At 41.6% G+C, this 12,890-nt stretch overlaps 1 protein-coding gene across 1 annotated transcript in view; it reads right to left on the bottom strand.

Moving 5' to 3' along the window:
* Positions 1-4,447: 4,447 nt before the first annotated feature.
* HGD (homogentisate 1,2-dioxygenase) overlaps positions 4,448-12,890 on the bottom strand; it is a 48,027-nt gene continuing 39,584 nt past the window's right edge. The window contains exons 13-14 of the mRNA XM_008579857.1: positions 7,357-7,538; positions 4,448-4,807 (exon numbers count right to left, since the gene is read on the bottom strand). Of these exons, the coding sequence (XP_008578079.1) occupies positions 4,658-4,807; positions 7,357-7,538 (332 nt within the window). The 3' untranslated portion in view covers positions 4,448-4,657. The remainder of the gene's footprint in view (positions 4,808-7,356; positions 7,539-12,890) is intronic.

The raw sequence follows: 12,890 nt of genomic DNA, 5'->3' as shown, positions 1-12,890 counted from the left end.
CCCCCCCCCCCCCCCCCCCCCCCCCCCCCCCCCCCCCCCCCTTTCCAGCCTCTGGTAACCACCACTCTACTTCTCTGTGATCAGCTTTCTTAGCTTCCAAATATGCATGAGAACATGCAGTTTCTCTTTCTGTTCTTGCCTTACTTCACTCAACATAATGTCCCCCGAGCTCATTCATGTTGCCACAAATGACAGGATTTTCTTCTTTTTTTTTTTTAATGGCTGAATAATATTTCATTGTGTATACATACCACATTTTCTTCATCCACTCATTTGTTGACGGACATGGGTTGATTCCATATCTTGGCTATTGTGAATAGTACTGCAATAAACATGGGAGTGCAAATATGTCTTTGGTATACTAATTTCCTTTCCTTTGGATATATTCCCAGTAGTAGGATAAATCATTCATCTCTTATTTAATAATTAGGCTCTGGAGGAATCTTGAGGCTGGGGGAAGGAGAAAACTGTCTGAGACTGCTCCAGAAATCAGTATAGGATGGACTCAGGGGCTGCAGTCTGGTATGAAATTGTTAAGGGTAGGAGGAGAAAGGGAAGAGTAGGGGAATTCTCTTGAAATTCTGCAAAGTTGAGCTTTTTTTTTTTAACCTACATGATATGTTTCGTATCAATTAAAAACACAAAATTTTCAAAAGAGGGTTTTATTCATATTTTATATGAGATGGAGAAAACATCAAAGAATATTATTATTAATTTATGTGGCTTGGGTGGATGGTGGATGGTGGATGGAGATGGGACTGGTCAATGACCCTGATGCCATCTGTTACAAGTGCTTGGGAGGAGATGGTGATGCAGGATGCAAAGAGGATGAGCTACTATTGGTCTGCAGATACTAGAGATGGTTGATTTTCTGGAGATGATGGGGAGGAGAAGCCTGTGCTCTATTAAATTCTTGTAGAACATTGGCCTGCAGGCCTCCTCTGCATTGATAAAACACTTACTGAGCTCATCTCATGTGCTGAGCACTGAGGATACTAATATGAAGAAGGTACATACAACTCCTTAGAGGAACTCATAATGGAGAAAGACAATTATAGCAGCTGCTGTAGTTTGAATGTCCCCCTGCCAAGCTCATGTTGGAACTTAACCCCTAATATGGTGGCAGAAGGTGGGGCCTTTAAATGTGATTGGATCTTGAGGACCATACCCTTCTGAATGAATTGATCCATTCATAAGTAATGGGCTGATGATTAAATGGGTTGTTATGGATGTGGTTCTGATGGCTTTATAAGTGAGAAGCTTAGCTTTCTTGCTCTTGCCATCCTTGCCATATGATACCCTGCGTCTCTGCAGTACTCCACACCAAGAAGGAAGCCCTTACCAGATGTGTTCCCTGGACTTTGGACTTCCCAGCCTCCAAAACTGAAAGAAATCAATTTAATTCCTTTATAAATTATCCAGTTTCAGGTATTCTGCCATAAGCAACAGAAATGGATCAATACAGCAGCAGACACTTATTAAGCTCTGACATGTGTTCTAGGCTAAACTAAGGACTTTACCTTTGATATATTTACCTCCCAAGTACCTCAAAACAACCCTTTAGGTAGGTTCTAATGTCCCCATGATGCAGATGAGATTTAGAGGGTTAAATAATTTGCCCAAGTCCACAGAGCGAATAGGACTGAGGCAGGACTTAACTCTGGGCAAGCCTGCCTCCAGAGGGCATACCCTTCACCATTCTTTGAAAGAGATAAAGACTGATGCAGTGAGGAGTCTGGTACTGAGACAGGACACCTGCTCCAGCCTGGAGGGTTTAAAAGATGGCACCTTAGTGAGCAACGACTCCCACTTGCACTTTTAAGTTTTTGAGTACATTCACAGACTTATAGAATGTTAGAGCTGAAAGGATCCTTAAAGATCTGCTGGTCTCACAGACTAATTCCATAGGAAAGGTCTGGACAGAAGTGACTTGTCCAACTCTCAAAAAAGCCCTGCTAATTTGAGAATTAGGATTCTAAGTTTTGATTAGGAACCACTGCTCGGATTGCCCATGTCACCTGCTCATGATTAGAAGTGAGACTGTCAGGTGCTAAAGACAATTGCCAGCCAATTTTCTTACCTCATACAGAAAAAGCCACTTTAATAGAAAAAGATTTGGGAAGAAGTCAAGCAGATGTTTGAGGTATTTTCTTTGAAAACTAAGTATTGGTGATTTGCCTCTTGTTGGGGCTGTGAGAATGATGGTCTTAGATTCAAGCCGAATTATTCTTCTCAAGTGCCGCAGGAAGGTATCCACGGTGGGCACTAGCTGTTGTCCACCAGTCCCCCCTCCCCCTTTCTTTCCTTCCAGTAGAACCCTCACTTGTTCAAGAAGCTGATGGAGAGTCCTTCATCTCAGGGTGGGTGGACATGACCCCAGCCTCAGGGAATGAATCAGGGATTGCCAGGGATTGGTGGAAAGGTGAACCTGTGACCCAGTTCTGTCCATGAGACCTAAGGAGAAGTCTGTGGGGAGGGACCCCTTTCCTGAATAAAAGGATGCCATTTCCCCAGGAGAAATGTCCCTTTACCCGTTTGCTTCCACCCACTTCCTTTGACCTGCAACTTGAATGTGAGGCCTGGAAATGAAGATAAGACAATACATCAAAAAGAGGGGAGCAGAAAATCAGAAAGAACTTGGATGTGGGACAACACTGTGTTATTTTCCCCTCCCGAGCTGCCAGTCTCAGACTTCTTCTTTCATGAAGTAAATGACCTTAGTTGTCAAGCTACTGTTAGATTTTCAGATACTTAACAGTTGAATGCCCCCTTCGTTGATACATATCCTTTTACTAAGAGAAATGGTATCATAAAACATACCTGACTTTCAGATTTTAGTTTTATTCTTAGAATCTAAAATAAAGGCAGTAAAGGCTCATGAAAACCACATTCACACTCCTCTTCCAGTTGCTCGAACCCACGGTCTTTTTCTGGGGATGCTCCTCCTCCTCCCATCCCACCCCGCCCCACTCTTCCCGTGATCTGCTCATTCCTGTCCTTTAGGTCTGGCTAAATGTCACTTCTTCATCAAAGACCTTCCTCTCTAGAGAAAGATCTCTTCCAGCCCATCCCATCTGTTCTTTCATCTCAATCCCTGTTTATTTTCTTCTCAGCACGTTTCACAGTTTGAAGTCACTGTGTTTATCTTGTCTGTCTCCCTCTCTAGAATGTAACCTCTGTAAAGGCAAGGGCCATGTCCACCTCCTTGGCCTCTATATCCCTAGTAGAGTTGCCAGATTTAGCAAATAAAAATATAATATTTCCAGTTAAGTTTGAATTTTTGATAAACCATGCATGACTATTTAGTATAAGTATGTCCTAGTATTGCATAAGACATATTTATAATAAAAATTATTCATGATTTTTCTGAAATTCAAATTTGACTGTGCATCTTGTATTTTACCTGGCAATCCTAGTCCTTAGGTCCGAATACACAGCAGACTCTCACTGCATATTGTTGAATAAAAACTTGGTAGCGGCATATCAAACTTGTTACTATGGCAACAAACGGGGGAAATACGCTAAAACGACAGAACTGAAGTAGTGACAAACACCACTTCCCATCATATTTCTGTTCTCACCTGCCTGTCTTCTCACAGCAGGAGAACCTAATCAACTCACACCGAGAGTTGAGAATTGTGGGCAGCTCAGGACTCTGGGAGGAATGCTGACCCTAAGAAGGGAGTTGTTAGGTACATCTCCGTACAGTACTGCCTCATTTTAGTTGTGGCCCTTTGCTCAGGCCTTGATCTTCTTTGGCTCTGATCTCCCCAGACTGTGAGCTCCCTAAGGGGAGAGTCTGCTTCTTCCTTTTCAACATCCATCCCCAGCATCTCACTCTGCAGCTGCCAGTAAGTACTCTAGCGTACACATACTCCATGGTTACTGAACGGATTGACAAATGAGTGAATAATAGGGTGACCAACTATCCTGGTTTGACCAGGACTGAGGGGTTTTCTGGGATGTGGGGTTTTCAGTGCAAAAATCAGGGCAGTTCTGGGCAAACTGGAACAGTTGGTCACCCTAAGTGAATGAATGATTCTTATTTCCTGGTGGCGGCATTCTTGTTCATATCATCATATTGGCAGCTATGTGACTACCAAGATTGGACAGCCTGTTAGCCTGGCTGCCCATCTATATTAGGTTGACAGCTGGATGTTTGGAGCTTTGTTGATCCCCTGAACATCCGCATGTGTGGATTGACTCCTAAAAGTGTGGCTGTGGCTTCAGCCTCAGATCATGGCCCTAATGCTTGGCCTCTCCTACTTTGTGGCCTGGTCTGTGGTCTCTGGAAGATACCTGGACTCGTGTTCCTAGAATGAATGCCCTCAGGTCGAGCACAGGGGAAGGACCCCTGACTTTGTTCTAATCTCACAGGCTTACCTGGCCCACTAGTCCTGGCTGCTACAGGTTGTCTCATCAAGACCTGATAATATACAATTGCCACTTCCACAGAACACCAGCAAGTATTTATTGAGTAATTAAGCTGAAAGCCATAGAACTTTCCAATGTGTTTCTACAAATGTTCTGAGTTACTTGATTATGAAAAGTGAGTTCTCATTTTAACCAACCCCCTCCCCCAATACTTCCAGAGGGCATGAGATTCTCAAGAAAACTGCACAAATCCATTCTCAATTATGATAGCAATGCTCCCATCTCAATTAGGGCCCATGGGGTTCCTAGAGTTGGGGGTGAAGTGGCTCTTCAGAGGCTCCCAGCACTTGTGGTAGTTCTCATCCAAACAACAGGAGGCTTTGAGTCCCCACTTGGTGACAGCCAGACTTAGAGAAGATTCAAACATAAATGTCTATAGGAAATAAGGATGGGGATGAGAAAAAAGAGGTAGATAATAAAACACATTTGATTAATGTCAAGAGAAGATATGGGTAGGCCAAATCTTTGAATAATAAACCATGTGTGCTAGCATGGTGAGGAAAGCAGGCTCAAGCCCTGGGTTCTGACTCTGCTCCTACCACTTATGAGCTGGTGACACTTTGTGCAAGACCCAAGTGTCATTCTGTAAAATGCAACTGGGCACTTAAACCTCACATTGTTCTTGCAGCATTGTGGAGCTAAATTTGCTAGATCCAAGGGCAGGGGAGGAGGATCCTGGGAATATTCATCTTTTGAGTGGCATTGTCCTTGTTAGGGAGGGCACACTCCCCATCTTGCAGGGGAGGAAACTGAAGCTCAGAGCTGGGAAATGACTTGTCTAAGGTGACAAGTCATGGCAGAGTTGAGATTTGAGCCTTCCTTTTTAGGACCCTGACCAAGAGATGGGCTGGGAAAAGGAAAAGGAGGAAAAGGGGAGTGGGGAGGTATGGTAGGAAATGGAAGAAATGTTGGTTGCACTTTTAAAAGCTGTATTCCAGAAGGGTCTGAATGGTGGATGTCCCACTGTGTTCAGGAAGATTTTTGTCCACTACATAAAGAATATAAAAATACTCTGAATGTCTTAGACATTCCAGTTTCATCAATTGCTGATTTTCCTACCCATTGTAACTTTCAAAAACCAAAACCGTAAAAACCAGACCCTACAATTTTTATATGTTCACATTTGGAAATTTAAAAAATATAGACAAGTAGAAGGAAAATAATAGAATTCTGTTGTGCCACACCCCAGAACACCCACATTAATGTTTGGTGTCTAATATGCATTAACTTCTTTTTGCCTAAAATAATGGAGATGAGTATCCCTGCCTGACTTCCTATGACCATCTTGTTGTGAGGACTAGATGAGATCATATGGAAATGCTGTGCAAATTATAAAGTGCTATTCAGATATAAAGGTCATAATCAAGGCCATTTTTATTGTTGTCTCCTTGTTGACTGCTTCTTAGGAGCCTCGCTGTCTAGGTGGAGCACCAAAACCCCCATCCCAGCAGAGCTATGAGGACAGTATTGTATCAAGTGAATCATTCCAAAGTGGACTAAGGATAAGGCATATAGATGCCTGAGTCTAAATTATATAATGGGAAATGGTAAGGGAGACCCAAAACTAAGTCTAGGTAAAATGTTGGACCCTCCCTTACTTGGTATTCTGGGCTCCTCAGAAATTCAGGGTCTCCCATCCTCCTAGGCTCCCTACACAGGAGAGCTCTTTCTCACTAGTACTACAGGCCCTTGACATTACCCAAAGTTTTGCTCCTCATGAAAACAGCCCTTTCCTATGCCTCACCGTTACAGAACACTGCTCACTAGTAACATTGATGATCCAATGCCAATTTGGGGCACCAAAGGGTATTAAGTACTAACTCTGGGGTAGCCTGTGCACCTGTAGGAGCCTTCAGAGGAATAGCTTAACTGAGATTGTCAAACTGTGTCTCACAGAGATGTAGGGGTTCTGCAGAATCTCCACAGAGGCCTTTGCAAAGGGAAATAGAGCTAAGGTCAAGCAAATGGGACTCTGTGTCCCTCCCCTCCAAAGAAGCTCCACCATCTCTGGCCCTGGGGTTGGGACTGAAAGCAGGACGCATTGGACAGATGGACAGATAATGCTCACTGCTTAGGTAGTTTGCAAGCTGGGCATGGAGTCAGGCAGGTCTGTGCTATAGATTTCAAACCAGGTAACATTGAAGGCATTTGCTTAAAAACGTAAAGCAAATTTGCATATGATTTGGCATAAAATTACTCCTTGTGGTCCATAAACTCTACCTCCAAGAATGCAAAAATAAAATATAATCAAGTACCGCAGCCAACTGCAATTGTGTTCAGCCTCAATGTTTATAGCCTGACACAGGAAGAATACAAAATAGGTTTTAAATCCCATCAGTTTCATCCCATGCCAAAGCAGAGCAAAGAAAAATGAGAAAACAGCTGAGAACTGCTGCTCACAAGCCCTTGACCATAGTGAGGCAGACTTCCTGACCCTCCTTGGCTTGAGAAACAAGCTGAAGGTGACATTGTGCCTCCCCTGCTATGGCATATACACAAGGCTGTGTGTGGATATAGGAAGACCCTGCACATGGTATTGATAACATTCCCTTACATTTGAACAGTGTTGGACAGTCTGCAAGGCTACCTCACAGCCATCTGCTGGGATGGATGCCATGCCCACCTGTAGATCTCCAGATGTAGATCTGAAGCACAGAGAATTAAGTGACTTGTTCAAGATCACACAGGAACTAAGAACTAGGATTTGAACCTGGGTCTGACTCTAAGTCCAAAGCTCTTTCTACACCACTACATCAGGAGTCTAGTACATCATACAGGGATGTGTGTATACTCATATGTAAACATACACATACAGACATGTAACTCTCCTCTCCTGACTCCTCCTTTGTGACATTGGAGAAATAAGAAATAACCACTCCTTTCAACAAGAGGCTACCAGAGCCTTGCATTTATCTTGCTTACCATGGTGCCATCAGCAATCCTTTCAGGTGCCAGCTTGGCCTTGCTGGCCTTCTCAAAGCAATCAGCATCAGGCCCATGAGGGGTCATCACACTGTGCAGGCTGCATCCCCCTGGCAGGAACCCACCTTCCTTTGCCTCATAGTGGCCTCTGATGAGTCCCATGAATTCACTCATGCAGTTCCCTGGGAAGATTGAAGCAGTATTATTATTATTATTGCTATTATTATTATTATTATTATCATCATTATCATTATTATTGGCAGCTGGCTGGTATGGGTATCTGAACTCTTGGCCTTGGAGTTATCAGCACCACATTCTCCCAAGTGAGCTAGCTTGCCAGCCCTAAGCAGTATTACATTATTATCCGAGGCAAGACCAGTAAAACATTACAACCCCTTAAACATTATCTCTACAGAATGCCAAGAAGATAGGAGAATCTGATAAATTTCATAGGATTAATAAAGAATATGGAAGAATAACCAGAAAACATTCATCAGTGTAAACTTCTTGGTAGGCAAAGCTCTACTACATGGCTATGTGGATTATCAGAGGTTTTGAATTCCACTATCTGAAAGAAATCAGGCTACATCTAAAGAAAATCAGGGCCCAGACAAGATAATAATAATTAAAATGCAAATCATAATAAAGAGTGGATATATTCTATCATCAAGTTTACAAGCTCCATATCAAAGTTATCTCCTCTCCCAGATTGGAATGCCTCCCCACATAGCTCCACTCTAGTACGTGGCATCACCATGTTTCTAGTCCCCAATCTAGAAAGCTGAAGTGGGGCAGGGGTTGTGTTGATAGAAAGGGATGTAATGGAAAGAACCCTGCACTTGAAGTCCATTACCAAATGATAATCTGTGTGAAAGAATTTTAGCATATGTAAAACACAAACCACAGGTGCTATTTATTATAACATATCTTCCGTATCTAATTCTATCGTCTTGCTGTAACTCACAGATATGTACAATCAATTATGTTTCAATATAAAGAAGAAAAAAAAATCTATCATCTTATTGTTCCATTCTTCAAAATACCTCTTAGATGAATTTTTTTCTTTCTATTTACATTGACACCCTATTCATAGAATCCTAAATCTTAATTAACTACTTCTCAATACAGAAGAATTTTCTATATCATTTTTGACAGATCACCTCCTGGGCTCTGCTGGCATGACTTCTATGAAAAGAAACTCTCTATTCTACAAAGTAAGCTATCATATTATTAAAGAGCTCTGGGTATTAGAAAGCTCTTCCCTATATTAAATGGAAATTTCCTTTCATGTAAGTTAAATTCATTGGTCCTGGTTGGGCTTTCTGGAGTCATACACAATTTGACAAAAATCATCATGCTTCCACTCTTCCAGTCTTATGTTTCTATTGAAATAAAGGTCTTTACTAAAATGGCAACACATTTAGGGCAAGAATTAAAGAAATATAACACCTGAGTGAATTTAAGTGCCTTTCCATCTCCATTCATTCATCTGCCTATCTATCCATTTATCTGTCCATTTCCCACTCCACCCATCTATCCATCCACCCATCAACATATACAACTGGACACTGTACTGAGTACTGTGATACAGAGAAGAAGAAACAGCCTGTTTAAAGCTGCTCATAGTCTGTCCTGGGAGAGTTCTGAGATATGGACAGAGTAAAGAGATATAGCAGTGTCAACCCTTGCAAAGCCAAACATTTGATATGCTAAATGCCGTGCTCTCCCCTGACCCTCGGCCTTGAATGTGAAGTATAACCAATTCCCCAAATACTTCTGTAATCAACTAAGCAGCCACACTCACCCTGCCCAGAAAACAAAAAGCTGCTGCAGGCCCTACGAAGAGAGCCAGAGTGTGACACCCCTGCAGAAGAGGTGAGACCCCATCAAAGCTCTATTAGTTTACCCATGAAGTGGAAATAGAGGAAAAGAACAAATGTAAGCATGAAGTGTTCATATTTTTAAAACAGCTCCGCTCATGATTTGAATTTGCTGTCATGCTTCTAGCTCTAGTACGTGTCCTCAGGGTCACCTTCATGGTTTAATTTTAAGAAGAGAGCAAGACAGGATTCAGCTTCAATCTGAATATAAATGTAGATAGCAGTGAGTTTGGTGATGACATTTCTACATCATTTTCTATATTGCAAAGGACAGTGGGAGGGGACACTTTGCCTTTAGAGTAAAGCCGAATCTAGTTGACTAATGTGCATTAAGATGACTAGAGGCAATATTTCTACAGAAACAATTCTCTCCTTTTCCTACAGAGTCACAGCAAAGTAGCAAAGATTTTGAGTATTGCTAAAGTAATATTTTAAATATCTCTGGTAAAACTAATTTCTAACTTGGGGTTCTGTTGTTTTTTTCCAACTAACTCAGGGCAACTATAACCTTTAAAAGATCTATCCTGGAACCAAATTTACTTCAAGAATTATTTAAATTATAGGAGGCATCTCACAAAGCCATTTGTTTCAGGTAGTCTGAACTACAAATCAAAACTGAGTGGATCAAGAGCCTATAACACAGTAGCAAACTTGTCCAAATCAGACCACTCTACGAACCCTCTATTTAGGTGGGGAGGTGAGCACTTAGGCCAGGATTTCTCACGTGTATCTGGGGACCTCCTGCATCAGATCCTCGACTTGCTCATTCAAAATGCGGATTCTGAGGTTTCACCTCAAAATCAACTAATTAAACTCTCTGGGCGTGGGCCCTGAGAATAAGCTTTAAAGAAAAGGCATTCTAAGTAATTTTTATATTTCCTAGTATTCTCAAAGTGTGGCCCCTAAAACAGTAGCATTGGCATCACTTGGGGAGTTATTAAAAATGTAAATTCTTAGGCCTTATCCTGGATCTACTGATACAGAAATTCTGAGAGTGGGGCCCAGTAATCTGTGTTTTAACAAGCCCTCAGATGACTCTGACACATGCTGAAATGTGAGAACCACTTCTTCAGGCACACAATAGCCTCACTACAAGAACTTCAGGGACACAGAGTAATCTCAATATAAAAGCAATAGTGAAACAGTGAATCATCAAGGACTAGCGCGTGATGTACAGGCAGTANATATGCTAAATGCCGTGCTCTCCCCTGACCCTCGGCCTTGAATGTGAAGTATAACCAATTCTCCAAATGCTTTTGTAATCAACTAAGCAGCCACACTCACCCTGCCCAGAAAACAAAAAGCTGCTGCAGGCCCTGCGAAGAGAGCCAGAGTGTGACACCCCTGCAGAAGAGGTGAGACCCCATCAAAGCTCTATTAGTTTACCCATGAAGTGGAAATAGAGGAAAAGAACAAATGTAAGCATGAAGTGTTCATATTTTTAAAACAGCTCCGCTCATGATTTGAATTTGCTGTCATGCTTCTAGCTCTAGTACGTGTCCTCAGGGTCACCTTCATGGTTTAATTTTAAGAAGAGAGCAAGACAGGATTCAGCTTCAATCTGAATATAAATGTAGATAGCAGTGAGTTTGGTGATGACATTTCTACATCATTTTCTATATTGCAAAGGACAGTGGGAGGGGACACTTTGCCTTTAGAGTAAAGCCGAATCTAGTTGACTAATGTGCATTAAGATGACTAGAGGCAATATTTCTACAGAAACAATTCTCTCCTTTTCCTACAGAGTCACAGCAAAGTAGCAAAGATTTTGAGTATTGCTAAAGTAATATTTTAAATATCTCTGGTAAAACTAATTTCTAACTTGGGGTTCTGTTGTTTTTTTCCAACTAACTCAGGGCAACTATAACCTTTAAAAGATCTATCCTGGAACCAAATTTACTTCAAGAATTATTTAAATTATAGGAGGCATCTCACAAAGCCATTTGTTTCAGGTAGTCTGAACTACAAATCAAAACTGAGTGGATCAAGAGCCTATAACACAGTAGCAAACTTGTCCAAATCAGACCACTCTACGAACCCTCTATTTAGGTGGGGAGGTGAGCACTTAGGCCAGGATTTCTCACGTGTATCTGGGGACCTCCTGCATCAGATCCTCGACTTGCTCATTCAAAATGCGGATTCTGAGGTTTCACCTCAAAATCAACTAATTAAACTCTCTGGGCGTGGGCCCTGAGAATAAGCTTTAAAGAAAAGGCATTCTAAGTAATTTTTATATTTCCTAGTATTCTCAAAGTGTGGCCCCTAAAACAGTAGCATTGGCATCACTTGGGGAGTTATTAAAAATGTAAATTCTTAGGCCTTATCCTGGATCTACTGATACAGAAATTCTGAGAGTGGGGCCCAGTAATCTGTGTTTTAACAAGCCCTCAGATGACTCTGACACATGCTGAAATGTGAGAACCACTTCTTCAGGCACACAATAGCCTCACTACAAGAACTTCAGGGACACAGAGTAATCTCAATATAAAAGCAATAGTGAAACAGCAAGGACTAGAGCGTGATGTACGCCTCACTACAAGAACTTCAGGGACACAGAGTAATCTCAATATAAAAGCAATAGTGAAACAGTGAATCATCAAGGACTAGCGCGTGATGTACAGGCAGTAAGTCAGAGCAATTCCCTCTCCTTCACAACAGGTCCTCTAGGGCACTAACTTTCAGGAGGGGAACAGTTAGGCCCTTTAAAGGGCTTGGCACTCTTTAGAAAGAAGATAGTTGTTATGATGCTATTTACAAAGCAGCTGATATCTTTGTAGTGGTAACTAACTGTTTTCTTTTCTCCACCACAATGGTGTGACCTGAAAAGGGGGAGAATGCTGGCATGTGAACCTGAAGTGGTCTTCTTCCATCAGAGGGCTTTAGATCCCCACCATCAACAAATGCCTAAATTGCCCATTCAGTGCACTGTTGTATATTATTGAGCCCTGACACCTAGGAGCTGGTACATGTAGAGAGGAACCTCATATAAGTAGAAGGTTCTGAAGTTAACTAAGGAAAGGGGTTTCTTTTCCAGAATGTTCCAGGTGAAATGCATCTTAGAGTATTTCCAGAACTCTATGTCTAAAAAATGCAATCTCCAGGAAGCAATTGTACATTGACCTTTAGGTATGATTTTCAGCTAGCTATTGCACAATTAAAAATGTTGACCTCATTAAGTATAGCCCTTAAGTATCTTAATTATTCTTGGTGATGCACTCACTTATTAAATACCAGGCACTATGCTAGCTACATGAGTTTGTGGTCATGAGTATTTGCTCTGGAATCAGACAGCCTGCAATTAAATCCTGACTCTACCACTTAACTTGCTGTGAGACTTTGAGAGAGTTGCTTAATCCCTCTTGTGTCAGTTTCATCTTCTGAAAGGAAGGAAGCAATGATACTACATGTTTTACAACTGTTGTAAGGATTAAATGAGTTAATCCTTTTAAAGAACATATAACAGGGCCATAGAAATTGGCCAATAATTAACTGTTAGTAATAATAACATTAATAAAAATAGTAGATTTGTTAGGTTACAAATGCTCTGCAGAAACTCCTTCCAGAATAGAGTCCATCCCTTAGCATACACTACAGTCTGCTTTGCCCTGTCAAGATAATCCAAGGAGGCATTTGTTTATTGGCTCTTGAACCAGA

The sequence above is a fragment of the Galeopterus variegatus genome, unplaced genomic scaffold, assembly GCF_000696425.1.
Source record: "Galeopterus variegatus unplaced genomic scaffold, G_variegatus-3.0.2 Scaffold1968, whole genome shotgun sequence".
Taxonomy (NCBI): Eukaryota; Metazoa; Chordata; class Mammalia; order Dermoptera; family Cynocephalidae; genus Galeopterus; species Galeopterus variegatus.
The sequence above is the reverse complement of the archived record's forward strand: the minus strand, read 5'-3'. Positions and strand labels throughout refer to the sequence as shown.